Here is a 19,306-nt window from a genome sequence, read left to right as displayed (position 1 = left end):
TTAAGTGCCTGAGGCAACAAATTGCACCCTGGAGGGGTTTCTCGCCTTCGGTCCTTCATTTAGTCCTTTATCTATGTCTGTCCGTGTGCATTTATTCAATCAAGTGTTTATTGCGAAGTTGTGTCTGAACATACACTCCGTCAATTGACTCTCAGGCTAAGCCAGCGGTCCGAGCGCCTCATCTTGGCCTTCCTCATGGTCGTTTCGTCAACCTTACAGGTAGCGGGCAAATAGGAAAACTAACGCACCATGACGGACCATTCGGCAGTATATATTGGCACGGCATTTCTTGCCGGCGTCTCTTTGGCACTCGTTTGCAGAGAAGTCCTTTACCCGCACCGTCGCTACGAAGACTCCGCAGACTCAAAGTCGGCATTAGATGCACATGTCGCGCGCTCAGGTCCCCCGGCCATTGTTGAAGGAATCCAGGGGTGTATTGGAAACACACCATTGTTTCGAATCAAGTCTCTATCGGACGAGACAGGGTGCGAAATTCTGGCCAAAGCTGAAGTATGCACCCCTCCATATGTGATGCGAGGCATATATCTGATAACTCCAACTTCCCAGTTTTTGAATGGTGCTGGTCAGAGCTCGAAAGATCGGGTAGCGCTTAGTATGATTGAAATTGTAAGTCAATAATAATATTAGTACATCCAATTTGTTGAGTCCGATGATATTAACTTGAAACTAGGCTGAAGAGAAAGGTCTCTTGACACCGTATTCTGGCGACACCATCTACGAGGGTACATCAGGATCAACTGGAATCTCGCTTGCAAGTCTCGCTCGGGCAAAGGGATTCCTAGCTCACATGTAAGCGCATCGACACTATTTTACAGCAGTGCTCGGTATTGACCTCGCGAAATAGCTGCATGCCCTCAGACCAAGCAATTGAGAAGTCCAACTTGCTCCTCAAGCTGGGCGCCATAGTCGACCGTGTGCCTCCAGCCCCAATCGTCGAGAAAGACAACTTCGTCAACCGTGCCCGGGCACTCGCCCATGCGCATACAGCATCCACGACCGTTCCATTTACAGCCGAAGAAGACGGCCATCTGGAGACACACGAGCGCAAAGTGTGCGGCCGCGGGTTCTTCGCAGACCAGTTCGAAAACGAGGCTAACTGGCGTGCTCACTACTCCGGTACTGGCCCGGAGCTCTATGCTCAATGCAACGGAAAAATCGATGCTTTCGTGGCTGGTGCAGGCACTGGCGGCACTATCTCTGGCGTGGCACGATATCTTAAGCCGCTGCTACCCAATATCACCATTGTGCTTGCAGATCCGCAAGGAAGTGGGCTGTACAATCGCGTGCGTTATGGTGTTATGTTTGATTTGAAGGAGCGGGAGGGCACACGCCGGCGGCGACAAGTTGATACCATTGTCGAGGGTATTGGGATTAATCGGGTCACGGCGAACTTCGAAGTTGGCAAGGAGTTAGTTGACGATGCGGTACGTGTGACAGATGCCCAAGCCCTGGCCATGGCTCGATGGCTCGTTGAGAAGGATGGGATTTTTATTGGGAGCAGCAGTGCGGTCAATTGTGAGTTTTCTTCTCTTCACCCGGGTGCATAAACATGCTCACATACTGTTCCTACAGGCTTTGCTGCTGTCAAGACGGCGCAGAAGCTTGGTCCTGGCCATAGAATTGTGACCGTGCTGTCCGACTCTGGATCGCGGCACTTGTCTCGGTTCTGGGCTAAAGCTGGAGACGTTGGTGGAGCAGTTGATACCAAGCTGGAGGATGTACTCAATGCCCGAGATGAGGACTTTAAATAGATGTAATCTAAGGTAGCTATGATAGTACATGACCATGAGAATTCATAAGTCATTTCAGCAAATTAAGACCACGTTCACAGCCAGTTTACAGTTTTCATATAAGGCTGTGGAGCTTAGTCGGTGATTTCAGAGTTGCTGAGCCGTGCCGACTCGGAACCGGGCTTTCCAGGTGAATGGCAGACAGCTTGGAAGGCGAAGACACCCCACTGATGAGTATGACCTCGTCGTCGTCAGCATCATCGTCATTCTCACCATCATCGTTGATTAGCTCCTCAAAACGAAGAGGGCGTTGCGCGCCTGGAGCAGGAAGTTCCATGTCCGATCCTTCTACAGCCGTGGGGTCCTCAACAGTGGACTCCTCGACGGCCATGGCAGAAGTCTCCAACCCATTTCGCTCCCTGTCATCTGTATCAAGCCCAATTGCCTCATGTTCTACCTCATTTTGAACAGATGCAGCAGCACGCTGTCCGCCGCCCCAAACATCCTCACCGACCCAGATACGGAGCAATTCCACTTCAATCTCTGGCCGGGAGCGACCCGGCAGCTGGGCCTTAATCTCAACCCAGGAGAGCCCTGACCGATCTGCCAGCGATTCCAGGGTCTCCAGCTCAGCCTGCAGCCATGGAGGCGAAGGTTCAGGCGGGTTCACACGGCGATTAACCCAGTGAATCTGGTTCCACTGATAGATCTGCGTCATTTTGCGACCCGGCAGTGCATCCAGAATCTCTTTCCATTTCCGTCCCTGGACATATCGCATGCGGACTATCAATCTCGCCTCGTCGGGCGATATTCTGGCATTAGATCCGGTCGGCGTGTTTGTCAGTGGCGAGTCAGCCACTGCTTGGGAGTGAGGCGGTAGCCGTGGAGATGAATCGCTTTGTACATTATCATAGTCGATTGCCACATCACTTTGCGCAGGGCTTTGTTCCGAGTGGTGGCCCCGAGAATCAGGTTTAGGTTCCGTAGCCGATTGGCGGTGCATAGTACGGCCCGCTTGAATCGATGATTGGGGAGTAGCCCCAACCCGGCTAATTACCGCATCTTCGACGGAATCGTCGACGGGCTTAACGGGGCCTCCGCAGCGTCGCTTCTCCGTGGCTTTCATCTGCGGTGTGAATGGCATAAGCGAAGGCCAGTTCTCCTGCAGCGGATCGTCCGATTCGCTGCCATCGGCTACTTTGGCAAAGGACCAGTCTCGTGAGACAGGGCTTGACTGAGCCTTACGCTTCGCCCGGGGCCGGCGTTTACTCGGCGTTGGGGTCGTCCTGGCTGTTCCATCTTGACTTTTTCGCGGTCGACCCCTACGCGGAACTGTCCATAACGACCCCGAGCCAGGTGGAGATAATTCCCGGTGGAGATTTGGAAGCTGCGGGGATAGGTCGGTGCGTCTTTGGACCTTGGGCGTCGAGAATAGCGGTGGCAGGTCAGGGGCTTGCCAAACGGGGTCTTTTGGGCCGGGGTCCTTCTCAATATGGTGCGGTGCAGATGAAGGTTCTCCGAACACCGACCGGCTGGATCCTGGGATTCCAGGCCCAGGTTCTAAGGACGTCAGCGCAGCGTCGCAAAGGGAAACATTTGCATCTCCGTCGGTGCCAGAACCCAATAGCTCCCTTTGTGAATTGCGCCCCGAAGCAGCACCCTGGGCCCCGACCAGCTCCTCGTCTCCATCCTGCACTTCGTCTTCTGAAGTGGCAGGGTCTGTCTCGAGGAGCCAGGCTTGTTCTTCGTTCCCTGCGTCAGCCTCGTCATGCAGGCCCTGCAAGTGGCCATTGTTGACCACTATCTCTCCCGTTTCCAGGTCAATCTCATCACCCACTTCTGAGAAGTCATTGCCGTATTTTGAGAAAATCCCCTCGAAGATCGATTTCAGTCGGAGGTCATTCTGGGCGCGCGCCGCGTGTAGATCCCACTCCTCCGACGCTTCTCCGACCTCCTCAGGCGAGCCAGATATATATGAGAGGCGCGCTCGCTTTGCAGGATGCTCGATCAGGTTGTTCATGGTGTCGCTCATGGGCGCGTCCATGCTGTGGTCCTCGGCAGGAGAGGATGAAAGGCAGCTGGACATTCACTGTCGGGCGCGGCGGGACAGAGGCTAGAAAAACGGGTGGGAGGGCAGCATCTTTGGAATTAGAAGGCGCACGTCTTGAAAAATCTCAATATTATCCAGTGATTCGGTCGTAGACAAATAACGTGGGGACAAAATAGGGCAGCTGGCATGCGCCACGCGCCGCGGTGAATCCAAATGACGGAAGTTGAAAAACAAACGGCATGACGTTCCCGCCGAAGCTCCCCCCAAACCTAACCTCCCCACACCGCATCCTCCCCCCCCCCCCCCACGAGAGGATGAACTAATCGCGAGCCCAACACCATGTACTGCCAGAAGTGCCGGACGCCACTAAAGTTGGATGGCTCACTCGAGTCGCTCAACCCAGCTGCTTTTGAGCTGCTCGCTAGTAAGCTTCCCCCCGACCCGCGCAGCCACATGTTGATCTCTAACCAAGCTTTTGGCTCAGGCTCTACGGGCAAGACACTCTCCGACCACGGCGCTACGTCATCTCCGCGAGCTTCCTACCCTGCGGACCGCCGTGAACACTACGATCGAGCGTCTAGCAATGCTACCACTCCGATTTACAGGAGATCTATCCCCGCCCCCCGGTCGGGCGGTCAGTCACACCCGCCGGGGATGCCACGGGCTGATAGCGGGAACATGTCCTTCGTGATGCTTACAGAGTCCCAGTTCGTTCCTCCGCCTGTGGAGAACGCTCTGCCGGCTCGACCAAAGCGGAAGAGTATCCAGGGCCCAGATTGTCATCAAGAGGGCGGGTCATTTGCCAACCAGATCGAGAAATCAACCCGTCTGTTTGAGATTGTCTCTTCGCGGTCAGATATCGACCACCCCGTTTGTGTGGAGTGCACAGAGCTGCTGGTTGAGGGCTTGCAGAAACGCCTAGCTGGTTCGACGAAAGAGCGTGATGCGTATATATCGTTTCTTCGAAATTTGAATGCGTCGGTTCCGACTGCAGAAGAGATGGCGGCCGCCGAGAAGTCCCTCCAGGAAAGCCTTAAAGCCGAGGAAACGATGCTGGCAGATCTCGAGGCTTTGGAGCGGGAGAAAGCCAAGCTCGATGCGGAGATTGGTGCTCTCGAAGAAGAGTCGCAACAGTTGGATGCGAATGAAGAGGCGTTTTGGCGAGCCCGGAATGGCTTTGCCTTGACGCTGGGAGAGTTCCAAACTGAGCGGGATGCATTGAATATGCGCTACGACCATGACTCGCAGCAACTGGAGCGATTACAAAGAACGAATGTCTATAATGACGCGTTTTGCATCGGGCATGACGGATATTTTGGGACTATCAATGGACTGCGGCTGGGTCGGCTGGCTAACCCTTCAGTCGAGTGGCCCGAGATCAACGCTGCATGGGGCCAGACCTGTTTGCTCCTGGCCACCATCGCAGAGCGTCTGGGCTTCCAATTTCAAGGGTATCGCCTGAGACCGCTGGGATCGACCTCGCGGATTGACAAGATTGAGTACCCACTGCAGCCGGCCGGAACGGATGTCAGTGAACGGGGCGCCCCAAAAGTCACTCAGCTGGATCTATTCTCGTCCGGAGACCTTCCACTCAACCTCCCATGGCTGCACCGTCGCTTTGATAACGGAATGGTGGCGTTCCTAGACAGTCTGCGACAGCTAGGGCAGTTCGTTGCATCAACCCCTGCACCGGTAGCATCCACCCGCCGCGGCCAGACCGGCGGCGCCGCTGCTCCCGGATTAAGGTTGCCCTACGAGATCAAGAAGGATCGCATTGGTGATGCTAGTATTAAGCTCGGGTTCAACCAGAACGACGAGACCTGGACTCGGGCTTGCAAATACACCCTGACTTGCTGCAAGTTTCTGCTCGCGCACGCTAGTAATGTTGCCAGTGCGGGCTCCAGCAACTCTGCGGCCGTTGCAGCTGCGGCGGTGGCAGCTGCCAGTCCCACCAAGCCTCGAACATGAAAGGTTATGCTGGCTGGCTGCGACCTTTCAATCAAGGGGGTCCATGCGGGAAGGATTTTGTGCACCATCCTTCTCAGCCCCTCCCTTCCCGCCTTCCCCTATTGAATGACTGACTCGATAGAGATTGGGGGTGGTGCATGACCTCCTCTAGACTTAAGTGGAGCGGAGCTGGGCCCGCGCTGGACCGACTAGGGCCGACCAAAGCCGACCAAGGCCGACCAAGCTCTGCGATGCCTGATTCCGGGAAGAGTCTCTTGTACTTTTGAATGATGAACTATGTGGCTTTTGCCAAAGTGCGACATGCAGGTTGTCAATATCTCAAGCTCTATTGGCCCCTCGTCGGCCCTCGATCGCCCTCGATCGACGAGGTATAACTGCCAATCTGTTACCCTCCTGTCATCTGCGGACTGGATGCAGCACGCTCGTAGAACCGCGGAAGCCGTTCCATCCCTATCTGGCCTGAGAATCTGGCCCGTCCGGGGGAGCGGTGGGGAGGAATCCACCGATACGCACCTGCAGCGGCGTTGTTGTGCCCGTCACGACCACGATTCCCTCACTCATCCGATGAGCGCGCTACATCCAAGTACCTGCATGCGATCCGACCCGGTGAACGGTGGTCCGTGGCCCTATCGCCATGGTCACGGCAGATTTCTCCGGCTTCGTTCGTTGCGATGTGGAGCAGGGTCCCATGCGGATATCCCCTTTTGTTTCCCCCCTGCTTCCCGTTTAGTATATCCACATCGTGGTTGATATGTGGGCGTGTGTTGTTACCACTCCTCCACCTTAATCCACCTTAATCCACCTGATCCACCTGATCCACCTGATCCACCTTAATCCACCTTATCAACTCCTTTCATCACCCCCCATCTTCATCTCCACCACGTTATCGTAGCGAACCCAAAAAACCGAAGCACCAAGGCACGGAAGGGCCGGCCCCGCGTTTTAGCACCAAACCGTCAGATCGATGCCTGTTCAAGTCTAAGCCCCCGGAGCATGCACGCAGTAGGGACGGGTGCCCGATTGTTCCACCCCCTGGACTTTGTGCCTCGTTCTCACCACTGGCCGAGCGGGCCTGGGCACCAGGCGCGCAAAGTACGAGCGATGCCCAGTACCTTTTTTTATCCTGTTGCGCCCGGTCGCCCTCGACTCTCATCGGCGACTGGGGGGTTCTCCCCGACCGCGTCGATCCATGCAGCCCTCGATGCCTTGCCACCTGACACTCTGATCGCGTCGCGTTCTTTTCTCGTCTCCGCGCGTTCTAGGTTCCAGCCATTGCCAACGGGGCCAGGGCCGTTGGTCGTCTCTCTTTCTTTGCTCCCCTCGGGTGGGCCCCGTGGCGACGGGGCCCCATCTGAGACTTGCTAGCATGCACTCTGGTGCTCCGTCCATGCTTCATGCTCTTTCCAGGAAGCTCTCCCGTACTTTTGTCGGTCGGATCCGACCAGACTAGACCAGACCCGACCTGACCAGGGGCCGCAAATCCACACGCGACCCCCCATGTATTTTTTTCCCTGCCGCTACCTCTGAGGTACCGGGTGGGCGGATGGCGAGTCCCTTCGGTACCAATATGGTTTCCTTCCTGAAGGTACCCCGTACCCTCCATTCCCTGGCCGGGTCATCGCCTTCGTCAGACACACGCACCTGACCCCCAGGGTCAACCAGAGGCCTGAGTTTCGGTCAGCTCCCAGCGGGACCCCCTCCCGAGTGAGGACGCGACCACTCGAGAAGAGACCAAAGCGCAAGAATGTGCGCGTGGGGATTCCCCGCCTGCCTGAATCCTGTCGTGTCTAGGCCTCTACGTTCCCCCTTGATCTTCTGTTCCAATTATTCACCCGTTGACGGCGGTGGAGCATGTATGGAAAAGTACGGGGCCCACCGGCGGGATCGGGCGGATCCAATGCGCGGTCGTCCTGTTCCGAGTCATGGTTCTTTTGAGAGGTTGGGCGTTATTTTTGTTTCCCTTCCCGTCCATTGTTGCTCCTCTGGGGATGACACTTGGTCTCTCAACGGCGAGGCATGTTCCAACGGCTGTCGCACCCTTGCGTCTACACGAGGGCGCTCCCTCGAAGCGACGTGCCCAGCGAGGAAAGAGCATTGAAAAAAGCAAGAAAAACACATCAAATTCCACCCGTCCTACCAGGGTGTCCCTGGTGTGATTCTTCCCCGATTACTCGCTCAGGGAGCTGAGAGAGAAGCCGGGGAGTGGGTCAATTGGGTGTTGGAGAAGCAGCACACCAAAATCAAGAGCTGTCAGGGAAGTTTCGGGCCGCTCCCGATCAGCACGGGCTGCGCTGGATCCTTTACAAGGGAAGGAACGCGAACGACCGTCCACGCAGGCAGAGAGAGTTCCGGGATCCCATCGCACGAAGTCGTTCTCGATCCACGCCCACGGCAACTCCCCCAACCGGTCCGTCCGCCACGGACTGAGCCGAGGGGCAGCCAGGATGCGGAGTATGCGGCGCACGCAAAGGCAAAGGCAGCGGAAAATGCATCCAATTTGCGGCCAGTGCACTGCATGTAATAGTTCGGTTAGGCTGTACAGTAGCTCCGGCCAAAAGTACGCGGTTCAGCTCCACTCACGAAACGGTGCTTTTGCTGGTCCTGTTCATCCCCATCATAGCGCACCCCTCCCTCTGGCCCGCCTGGCCCGTATGGCCCGTTCGTCGATTGAGTTCCTCGATGGCGTCCAGTCTCCTGCGTTTAGTCAGCCCTGGTTCGAGCCATGACAACCGTTTTCCCAGCGTCCAGCCGGTCCAGACTGGTGGAGAAGCGGATCTCCTCAATGACCTTTTTACGTAGGCGCGATTCCCTGCGGCACCAAATCCCGGCCCACCAGGGGGTTCTCATGATTGACAGCAGCACTGGGCCACCGTTGGCGATCATGACACTGACAAGCGCTGCAGCAGGATGGGGCCACATTGGCCCGGCATGGCCAGCGCTGATTTGGCCGGGGAAGCAGGGGGTCGTGCGTCCGCGCGCCGCAGCTCGCCGCAAAGAGTAATCGAGAGATTCCTTGGCCCCGGCCCTGATCTGAAAGGGCCTGCGAGACTGCCTGCCTGCGAGTGGTGCTAGCTAAAGGGTCCGGTGGTGGTTTGCGGGTTGGTTTGTGGTCGTTGCTCGTTGCTCGGTCTTTTGCCCAAGTTGCCTGGTGATCGCATTCTTCTGCGTACTTGCGCTCTCTCTGGCCTGTTCTTCCTTTATATTATTGCCGACGTCTAATTCCTGATTCTTGATTCTATCTCCTCTTCCTTCTTTGCCACACATCACATTCGCTCTCAACGCTCTACTCCGATTCTTGACTCTCCTCCACATTGACTTGAACCTTCTTTCATACCTCCTCCCCCTCTCTCCCCCCCCCCCCCCCCCCCCCCCCCTTCCTCCTCCTTCTCCTCCTCCCTCTTCAATCTTGTTCTTTATTATTTATTGGTCACCTTTCCTCCCAGAGAGGGTCAGTTGTCATGGACCCATATCCTCCACCCTCGTCCATGACCCTTTCCCCTCAATCGCCGCCCCAAGTCGGTCAACCGTCAACCGTTTTCCGGCCCCGCCGATCCGACGACTGGCACGAGTACCGCGAAACTATCGAGCAACTCTACCGTAACGACCAGTTGAAGCTGCGCGATGTGAAACGCATCATGGAGCGGGATTACAAGTTTTATGCCTCGTATCGCTCCCTGGTTTTCCTTGATGTTGATGTCGATTTTGCTTTTGATTTTGATGCCTTTCGAATTCCATGCCTTTACTCCTACCCTCTGCCTTCTGTGTTTTGTAGTTGATTGTTGAGTTGCCATCTACACATGATCGACCCAGCCAGCACTACTCTCCCCTCGTGATAGTCAATCAGTTCGCCCTAACACTCCTCGACCCGCTGGCAGAGAAAAACAATACAAAGACCGCCTGGCCGCGTGGCATGTCCGCAAAAATATCAAGGCTAAAGAAGTCCACCTGATGATTCGCAAACAACAGAAGCGTGCCGCTCGTGGGAAAGAGACTGCCTTCCGAGTGAATGGTCAGAATGTCGACCCGAAGCGCATTGCTCGCTTTGTCCGCCGTTATGGTTCCTCGTGGGATCACGACCGGGATCGGGATGCGGAGCAACAGAGCCCCGAGCCGAGTATGTTGGACCTCCCCCCGCAGGTTAAACGGAAGATCTAATGCCGCTATAGAAACCCCATCTGATATGACATGCTACACCCCTGAACCCGAGGAGAATGCGGGGACGCCCGTGTCGCCGCCGGATATCCAGTCGCCATCGCGGGAGCCGTCCAACTACCCACTGAACTACGGTATGTATCCCCTCCAGCACGGGAGAACGGATATTGACCGGGCAGACCCTAATCACATCGACACCCTCCCCGATCTCGTCATCGACGACGACCACCACTCTTATCCTATGCACATGCACTCCAACCAGCCACGTCGAGGTTACCATCCACCCGAGCCCGCCATGCAGCCAATGACTCATCACCCAACAGCAGCGCACCCAGCAACCGCGCATCCCGTGGCTCATCCAGTCACACACCCTGGCATCGCCGCATCCCAGGTTTCAGAGCAACCTCCGCCCCTAGTGCCAGGATCCGCTCCACACCCGGGAGGTATCAACGCCCCGCCGGGGATGTTCACGCACTCCGGAAGCTACGCCAGTCTGGATGCGTTCCAGAACCGACTCGGTGAGCTGCAGCACACACTCAACGAGTCGATGGCCAAGTGGGCGCGCGAGCAGGATCCTAACCAGGAGATCCCTCATCATGAGGGCCTCGGGCTGTGATTCCACTTGTACCCTATGTTTCGTTTTTGTCCGCACGTTTTGGTGTCTGATGTATATGGTCCAGCCGGCGCTCCTCCTTTTTCCACTCACCTTGCTTCTCATCTCTCCTCTGCAGCGTGTGTCTTTTTTTTGGCTCTTCTCTTGTCTCTCGTCTCATTCTCATCATCATTGTCTGTCCGCTTTTCTCCGTGCCGTATACACGCATTCAGAGAGGGAGATTGAGAAGGAAAAATCATAGCACAGGCGTTCTGTTCTGTTTATTTGGGCCGTGATTCACTTGCTTCGCCAGGGATCTTACTTAGAGCGGAAGATCCTGGGTCGTCTGCCCTACTGCAGGTGGCATGTTCTTATGTCTCACAACTCGGCCCGGCTCTCTTGCATCTGCGCCTCCCTCTCCTCCCATCTTTGTTTCTATCCTGTTCATATTGACATCCGTTCTGCACTGCCGTGTCCCGGGTCCGGTGTAGCTAGAAGTGCATATTGGGTTCAGGTCTATACAGGAAATCCTCATTCAGCATGCTTCTCCATTGATCAGCATCGTTCTCACCAGTACCATTGCCATTCCTATCAGCCTCACCCATCGCAACCAGCTCCATGCTGCGACACACGCCTGTACACTCTGCGTTATCGCCTCCGCCTCCGCACGCCCACCCTCATGTGGGCCACCGCCAATATCCTCAACAAAAACGCGGCAACCACAAGCTCTACCAACACCTACATTCGCACCCCCCGCCCGCACAACCCCCGTCAGTCCAACAATCGAACCCCACGATAGACATCTCCCACCGAACCCAAAACAGCACAGCACGCCGTAGTGGTACTACTCCACGCCCCTGGCACAGCCTCGCACCACCGCAACCCAACCCACCGTCAGCAACAATCGGCCCGAAATCCCGCAGACACTGGACAACCAGACCAGCCGAAACAGGGAAGCAAGTTAGTGGGCTCCCGGCATATACCTGCCCCGATTCCGACCCCTTACACGCCCCGACCCCCATACCTACGATACATAGTAGGGTCCCGATGCAAAGATCAGCGGCACCGCACCTATCCACGCGAGCGACTACACCGGGCCGGCGATGGTCCCAAGGCCCACGTCCTACCACAGCGAACAGGCCAATCCCTCAGAATAGGGAGGGGGGAAATAGTGATATCAATGTCCAGGACAAGGACATATGGCGCTGAGGAGAGGAACCAGCAGACACGCTTCCAGCAAGCCCGTTCGTCGTTGCCCGGGCAGCTTCAATAAATATTATTTACTTACTCTATATAGTTTATCTATACGGTATATAAATATAAGACTATCGAAAATAAGGCTATAAAAGTAATCAAATTTATTTAATTTTAAATATTTTATTATATCGCTAGTACCTTCTATATACTATTAAAAGCTATTCTCGAGGTCCATCTCTATATTCCTCTTACATTAATTATACAGTGGGCTGGATGTGATGCACACCTGTACCCATCGCAATGGATCATGTTTTGATAAACCGCGCGGGAATTCCTGAGTTCGCTGGTAAGGTGTTGGGGTCTTGTGAAGACTCTGTTATCAATTGTGGCTAGGTTTGTATGAGCCGCTACTTGTTCGTTGTTCGGCGGGATATACACCCCCACAACCGGCCCCCCTCCCCCATCCCTCACCTCCCTCGCTAGAACGTTGGTTCTGGGTTGGACTCAACGGCAAGAACATGAAAAACTTTAGCGCAAAGGACAGACTATCCCTATGTGTGTGATTCTGAGGCTTGGGTACGCTTCCTATCCATGCGACTGCACCGAGACTACTTGGACTTGATGCGCTGCGCGCGGAAACCGGACTCGCAGTGGCCGGTCTACAGCAGCATCTATAGGACAGCATCCAAGCCTAGCGTACAGTTTCACTCGTGCTTTGGTAGACGGATTCTTAACTTTGAGTCAGGGGCAAAGCCCCCATATGTAAATGCATTGCACCGGTAGCTACTAGATACAGATAAATCCAAGGTGATAACCATCGCTAAACCAGTCCCAGTCCCAAAAGAAAAGCAGGAAAGAAAAAAGAGACATGAAATCAGCACAAAACAGAAGAGCAGAGGCCCCGAAGGAGGCAGGTGCCGGCGCAGAGGAGGATATCGGGGTCAGCACAACTTGATCAGCGGAGAGGTATATTGAGGATGGGAGAGCTTTTAGCGTGTCCACAACAAGATGAAAAGAAAGGGGGGAATCAAAGAGACATCATCAATTTTCATCCCAATCGGTCTAAGCCCGACCTTCGGGCGAGAAAGTCTATGCTTCAGGAATAGAAGGTGCTCTTCTGGAAGCTCTCAGGGGTGATGTCGCCCATCTTGCCCTTAAGTGCTGGCGGCTGGTCACCCGCCGGCTTGGAGATCGACGACAGGCTCTGGGTGCGGTCGTTCGCTGCGCCTCCCTTCATCGTGCTCGTGCGGGTGACAGGCTCGCTGCCCGTCGTGATGGCCTGCTGCACCGGTCGCCGTTGGATAGTCTCCAAGTACGGACCGGGCAAATAACCGACGCGACCATCGCGAGCGCGGCAGCGCCACCACTCAGAGGCATTGCCCATGGGGTCGGACTTGCTGAGAACGGCGACAATATCGCCCTTCTTCACGGCCAGATCGATGCCATTGCTCTCCTGGGTCTCAGGAGCATAGTCATACAGCACCCGGCAGAAGTCCAGCTTGGCTGGATCCATGGCTGCGGACTGTGGCTCGCCGTTGGGACCGACAAGTTGCTGCCGGCGCTTAGCCTCTTCCTCTTGAGAACGGGCCAGGGTCTTGATGAGCTTGCCCATCAGGTAAGGCAGGCCGAAGACGGCAACGAGGAACATGAAGAATGGCTTCTTGGAAGGTTTGGCCGGAGCCGGCGAGCCATCGGGAAGGGTGGCGGGTGCCGAGCGACCGCCCATGAAGGCTGCAAAGGCAGCGGGGGTCAAGGATGTGGCATCCGCTGGGGGAGGCCGACCGGTGAGTTTGGCGATCAGGGTGCGGAACCACCGAATGATTGTGAAAATACCCAGGGCCGAGCCGAGGGTGTTACGCAGGTTACCGAACTGCTCTGCGACCGAGACCATTGCTACCGGAACGTTAGAAATAAACTTCACTCTACCCTCAGCGATCAAGCGAAAGAACCTACCGAAGAAGGAACTGTGCGTGGCCATATATGTGCTTTCAAGCATTTGGGCAAAGCCGCCGAACGCCCCGACGATGCTCTCGATCATCTGGAACGTGGTCTGCGTGCTCTGGCTGAAAGAGTTGGTCAGGCTGTTGGGGTCATTGGGATCCTGCCCAGGCATGCCGCCGTACATCCCCCCCATTCCACCCATGCCGCCATACATCCCTCCCATACCCCCATAGCCGCCGTACATCGACCCCATGGAGCCGAAGCGGGAGTACGGCGACGAGTAGCTGCCATAACCACTATATCCGCCATAGGGACTGGTGGCACCGAAGCGCGAGGCGCCGTAGGGCGAGTAGTTGGATGCTGTGGAGTTGACGACTGAGTTGAGGGTGCTGGGGCGGGAGGGGAGATCGGGGGCGGCGGATGTTGAAGTCGTTGTTGCGGGGTTGGCCGCAGACGTTGAGGCCGTGATCATTGCGGTTGAGGCAGCTGGGCTACCAGCAGTGGGTGTGGAGGATAATGCGTTCCCTACGCGCGCCTCGGTGTTAGTAAAGGAGATGTCTAGGGATGGAAGCCGCTCAGTGGCGGCGATGACTCTTTTGGTTGACCGCCTAACAGTCCTGGGGAAGAGAGGAGATAACGGAGTTGCGAGACTTACCACCAGCAGTGCCTGCTCTCTCCCACGGTTTGGGTGGCGAAACCGACGCCATGATCGGGCTCAGCAACCTTGCATCAGCTCCAGCCAGGGAGGGAGGTGGAGGTGTTGATGGATGTGGGACGTGGGAGACTGGCGGAGGGTGGAGGTGGAGCGATGGAGCGATGGCGGAGAAGGAGGGAAAAATCAGGTCGCACGTCGCAAGGCGGACGGCGCATGTGGCCGGGAGTGGAGAAGCCGAGGATGTCGGCGTTTGCCGACTGGGGAAGGTCAAGTACCAGCCCTCGGCGGTCTGGTCACGACTATGTACCTCTAAGCGTCCGAGGCAAGTTGACTGGTCCTGGTATTGGCAATATATAACATCCCATCTCCCTGTCAATCGCTATTCTAACCATTTTCATAAATATTGGTTTTGGTATGGAGTAGTCTGTACCTAGCGTATGTACTGTACTCCGTATAATTCGGTGGCGGTGAATTACGCAAAAGAGTTTAGCGTGCCGGCTCGGGTTTAGCGCCTCTCGGGACATTGCCGTCGCCGTGCGTGTCTCTATAAAGTCCCCTTCATTGCCGTTTCAACTTCGAGTTATTGCTCGCCCTTCTACTCTTCCTTTCTCTTCTTTCCTCTTGTGCGCCTTCCGAGTGAGGCATTTTTGCTATTGATTTGGACCACCGAGCTTCGCTAATCCCCTGTATCGCTAGCGCGAGATGGGGGCCCTTTGTAGCCCTTCAGACCCCCCAGCGCAGTCTACGCTGCTTTTTCTGGCCCTGGCCCTATTTTCCGCTTAGCTGTCATTATTTCGCTTAAGATAAGGTATATTTGCCTTTGGCCCGCCGCGCCGACCTGTGGTTCCGGTTGCTTGTCTATTAATCAGTCGGTCTGTCATCGGACTTCCGCGTATCCAGGCGAACTTATTCTTTACTGTTTCTAGATAATTGTTTCTGTGTACTGGAGCTTTCAAGCTGCCTCGGAGGCGTAAATAGAGAGAGAGGGAGTTAGCAGCCTTGGCTGATAGTGTCTGTATTAATTCGGAAAGAGGAAGACAGAGATCGACTATCTCAGCCGCTATATGTACTAGCCAGTGATTACTAGGTCCACGAGAATTAGCTAGATAATAATAATGATACTCTATATTTTATGATAATCGCAAGGCTTTATGGCGGCCATATCGAAACTTGGGAACAATCTTTAAAACTTAATTCCTCACTAGGAGGCCTTGTTAGACCGTATGTAAACATCTAACTAGTCAATTGGTATAAAAAATGCCATGCCACGTGACTTCTTATGGATAGGAATAGATCTACTGTATGTGGTAGACATGCATTACATAACAAGACTAATTACATTGTGATCCCGGTGATATTTTTATCTTAGAATATAGGCCACGAACGGGCGATTTCCGTCATGTATTAGAGTACCGCTATCCTGTCTATATAGACAAGTACGCTCACTACAATAACAAAACATGCCCTTTCACTCCTGTGATCTCAATATCTTATATCGTGTTAAACCTATCTTAATTTTTATTCTATGAAATCTAGGACTAGTAAAAAGCCGAAGGAGTGTTTACAGCTATCGAGCAGTCCTCATTATGATCTATAAGGCTCTAATATCGAAGATTAAATGTCTCCTACACTATATTATCGCGCGGTATTCTGAGAAAGGTAACGAGGCTCAGCGAAGGACCAGGAGAGTGTTACACTTGGCAAATCATTAAAAAGAAGAGTCCATTCAACGAAGGTATCGAATCTGTGGAAGGAAAAGAAAAGAAAGAGAAAGAGAAAGTGCTCTCTATTTTACTACTACGTCGCACCCGGAACCTTCCATATCATGCGGTCGCTACAGAGACAAGAGAGAGAGAGAGAGAGAGAGAGAGTTCCATTAGGCTCTGTTGCATCCCCGTTACGGCGATATGTCAGAGTTGCCAGTGGCCGCTGGAGAAACTAAGTACAAAGTTGGGATGTGAGATATATATATCCGTCGTTACAGAGACAAGGTGTCGAAATACAAAGCTACTAGGGCAAGCTTACAGTAGGTAGAGCTATAGTACTAAGACGTAGGTAGTACGACTGCTCTCACGTATATATTTAGAAGCTCATTCTTTAGACTAATAGTATAGTCTTCTAATCTAGTAATACATATGTCTGTGACCTGCCCCTGTGACGATCCTGGCAGACATTTAGAAGCAACTTGGCATCTTGGCTGAGAGGTTACTAGTGAATTCTGTCCACGGGCAATTCTATCCTCAGTCTTAGCAGAACTTTTAGAGCTATCCTTGCTCGGCAATTAACGGCTCTTTAGGAACCCAAATCCCTGCCCGTTGTGCCAAGAGAATGGTTCACTAATGCAAGAACTCTGCCTGACAGGCAAGGATATGCGATTGGTATGCAGCCGCTGCCTGCGGGACCCCTGTCCAGCTGGACAGGGGTCTGATGACTTTGGGGAGAATCCCCGTGCATAAGGCTCAATTCTCACTAATCTCAAAACATATCCTTCTTACGCCGGTCTGATCGACGCCGATCAATGCAACGCTCGGATAATTTGCCCGGCCATTCAAATACCACCCTGAAATTACCGGGGAAGTTCCGGGTACCCTTTTAAATTTAGGAAAGTGTTGTATCAATCTAGATATCTATAGCCTAATATGTACTGATAACGAGTAAGATCAAGCGGAATCCAAATCAGGATGAAAGATGAAAGAAAAAATAGGGAAGCTGTTAAGAACGTCCCCATAGCTTGTACGAACAACCATGTCCGTACGGCCGACACTGGGCTGTTATAAGCCCAGAGTTTATACAGTACAGTATCACTTACTAGCGGTAAATTACCAGGCTATGCTTCGACAAAAGGTCACAAAGTTCCCTTCGTGCCTGCCCCGGATTCTACTCATGAACGCCCTGTGATAGTCCTCAAAGAAAATGTAACAATTCGTCTAGTACGATTCAAGCTATATGTATTAGACGAATGACAGTAAACGAATGAGAATTTTCCTTTCCAAATCGAACATTCTGTGGTAAGATAGGGGACTTCCAGGATTCTATCTGCAAGGATCCATAGCATGTCTGAATTATGGCTATGACCCCATACGAGGGCTCACACCGGGAGGCTTTGTCTGCCGTGAACTCCCCACGAACGCCTTGCGGCTGATTCGCATTCTGAGTTGCTGCAACCCGACGTTTTGGGAAATAGAGCATAAGTTGAAAGGATCAATGACACGGGCGATCATTTAGGGCCTGTGCGTATACGGAGCGGACTAGACTTGCATCCATATCAGAGTCAGTACTTTAGGTAGCCCCGAATTAAAATCTGGTGGTGGTATGTCCAATAGATATGCCAGTGCTGTTAGCGTGTCAGCTCAGGCAAAAATTGGCGACATGTCAGCCAAAGTATAAAATCTATGGCAGATCCCACATGTCCACGGCTGGCTGTCCACACACACTAGGTGCAGACAACCATGCCAGCAGACGCGCAAGTACACGAACTGCCTTTTACTGACTTTGTGCTTGTTCATCTCGATATATATGACAATGCTTACCTAAAAGTTTCGCAGTCAATCGCAAATGGATGGCAACCGATACTATCCGCCAACGTGATTGACGCGTTCCTAAGAGCTGTGGCTATGTCAAGAGAAGTCTGCTTCACAAACTCCGAAGGTGAGTATCACGCCGATTCAAAACCCCCGTTTTATCGTATGAAGAATACTAACCAAGCATTACATGTCAGTACCATCTAATCAGGTAATGCCACAGACAGCCCAGGTAGCCGGCGTTGGGACACAATTAGGAATTGCGGAGTATATACAAACCCATGTTCCAGCAGCAACTCCCCTTCAGCAGATTGCATGGCCTCCATGCAAACAGCCTTCGGCCGACTTGCATACGGTACCTTCCAATGGCCAAGGTCAATTAGCCTTATACTATACACAGGCCTTCGATAGTCTGCATCAGGCAAATTGCCGAATCCTTGCAAAAGCCTATATCAAGCTTATCGAGCCCGGCAAGCAGCTAAACTATCCATACAATGGACGAAAGATGGTTGCAGGATCTCGAAGGCAATTTCATCCCCAGACAACTACACCACCATGGTGGCCTTCCGGAGTAACCCATCGGGAGCCAGATCATCTCCCTAAAGTTGGTAGGATATTTCCATTCTTTTAACAACCCATAACTAACAATAAAAAGAACGCATTCGCCTCCTGGTTCACATCCTCTGCAACTTGTTCGTCAGTCACGGAATCACGGTCGCAAGACTCCGAGAAGCCGATCAGCCGGTTCGCTCTCAGATTTTCCCACCAGAGCGATTACAGCTCCTTGATGAGCTATATCAAATTAGGCAACGTGAAGAAGATTGGTTGATGGGGATAAATGGTAACCATTCAGAAAAAGGCTTTGGGGTTTGCGACTCTAAGACGTTCTCTAGTTTCAATCCCTGCAGGATTTTCGAGCCCATCAGCAAATGCAAGTCAAAAAGACATCGGAAGGAGCAGCACACGTAATTCAATCACCGCTCCAGCCTCCGACGCTATTATGAGCTGCTGGAGGTACGACATTACCATGGATGGGACTCGTCAAGATTTACTCACGGATTCATTGTCAAGTTATTATACTCACACCTACCCGAGTCAAATCGCATATCAGCCCCAAAGATGAATAGTCGAGCACCAGCGCGGCCTTGACTCTACTGGATGCGCATCTTCAAATGCTGTGAAAAGAGGGCTTGTCTCCTTTGAGCCAACAAGGCCCATAGCGCTTGTGCACGATTTTTGATCCTACTCAGAGTACTAGTCGGCCAGCTAATGGCATTTTTGGGCACTTTGGGCACCTGGAGCTCCTGTAATCAGCCCCTTCGCCATGGGCTGGCACAAACATCAGGGATGGAAGATTTTGGCTCTCTCAACCATTCTAAATATTATCTGCGAGAGATTAGTGATTTGAAGCAATGAAACCACTCTATCTCCTTTGGCTTTGGCTTATGATCTTGAGGTACGGTCTTTAATTCATCATGT

General features: G+C 53.4%; 6 protein-coding genes across 6 annotated transcripts; 4 read left to right on the top strand and 2 right to left on the bottom strand.

The window, feature by feature from the left end:
- Positions 1-249: 249 nt before the first annotated feature.
- On the top strand, positions 250-1,772 carry N7482_008921 (putative cysteine synthase; the record flags this gene model as incomplete). Its single annotated transcript, XM_056691045.1, has 5 exons — positions 250-510; positions 568-627; positions 692-810; positions 866-1,536; positions 1,594-1,772. 5 exons carry the CDS (start codon positions 250-252, stop codon positions 1,770-1,772), a joined length of 1,290 nt encoding a protein of 429 aa, XP_056540810.1.
- Positions 1,773-1,866: 94 nt separating this feature from the next.
- On the bottom strand, positions 1,867-3,795 carry N7482_008920 (Myb-like DNA-binding domain protein; the record flags this gene model as incomplete). The annotated part of the gene is made up of 1 exon (XM_056691044.1): positions 1,867-3,795. The coding sequence occupies one exon, from the start codon at positions 3,793-3,795 to the stop codon at positions 1,867-1,869; it is 1,929 nt and encodes a 642-aa protein (XP_056540809.1).
- A 345-nt stretch (positions 3,796-4,140) lies between these two features.
- On the top strand, positions 4,141-5,769 carry N7482_008919 (beclin 1; the record flags this gene model as incomplete). The annotated part of the gene is made up of 1 exon (XM_056691043.1): positions 4,141-5,769. The coding sequence occupies one exon, from the start codon at positions 4,141-4,143 to the stop codon at positions 5,767-5,769; it is 1,629 nt and encodes a 542-aa protein (XP_056540808.1).
- Positions 5,770-9,227: 3,458 nt separating this feature from the next.
- N7482_008918 (Clr5 domain-containing protein) lies at positions 9,228-10,537 on the top strand (the record flags this gene model as incomplete). The annotated part of the gene is made up of 3 exons (XM_056691042.1): positions 9,228-9,446; positions 9,580-9,883; positions 9,936-10,537. 3 exons carry the CDS (start codon positions 9,228-9,230, stop codon positions 10,535-10,537), a joined length of 1,125 nt encoding a protein of 374 aa, XP_056540807.1.
- Positions 10,538-12,806: 2,269 nt separating this feature from the next.
- pex13 (peroxin PEX13) lies at positions 12,807-14,358 on the bottom strand (the record flags this gene model as incomplete). Its single annotated transcript, XM_056691041.1, has 3 exons — positions 12,807-13,603; positions 13,664-14,176; positions 14,307-14,358. The coding sequence occupies 3 exons, from the start codon at positions 14,356-14,358 to the stop codon at positions 12,807-12,809; spliced, it is 1,362 nt and encodes a 453-aa protein (XP_056540806.1).
- A 3,397-nt stretch (positions 14,359-17,755) lies between these two features.
- N7482_008916 (uncharacterized protein) lies at positions 17,756-18,656 on the top strand (the record flags this gene model as incomplete). The annotated part of the gene is made up of 3 exons (XM_056691040.1): positions 17,756-17,954; positions 18,025-18,431; positions 18,483-18,656. 3 exons carry the CDS (start codon positions 17,756-17,758, stop codon positions 18,654-18,656), a joined length of 780 nt encoding a protein of 259 aa, XP_056540805.1.
- Between the last annotated feature and the right edge of the window lie 650 nt (positions 18,657-19,306).

Source organism: Penicillium canariense (genome assembly GCF_028826845.1).
Source record: "Penicillium canariense strain IBT 26290 chromosome Unknown utg000006l_segment0_segment0, whole genome shotgun sequence".
NCBI classification, from domain to species: domain Eukaryota; kingdom Fungi; phylum Ascomycota; class Eurotiomycetes; order Eurotiales; family Aspergillaceae; genus Penicillium; species Penicillium canariense.
Note: the sequence above shows the minus strand (reverse complement) of the source record. Positions and strands in the feature narration are given on the sequence as shown.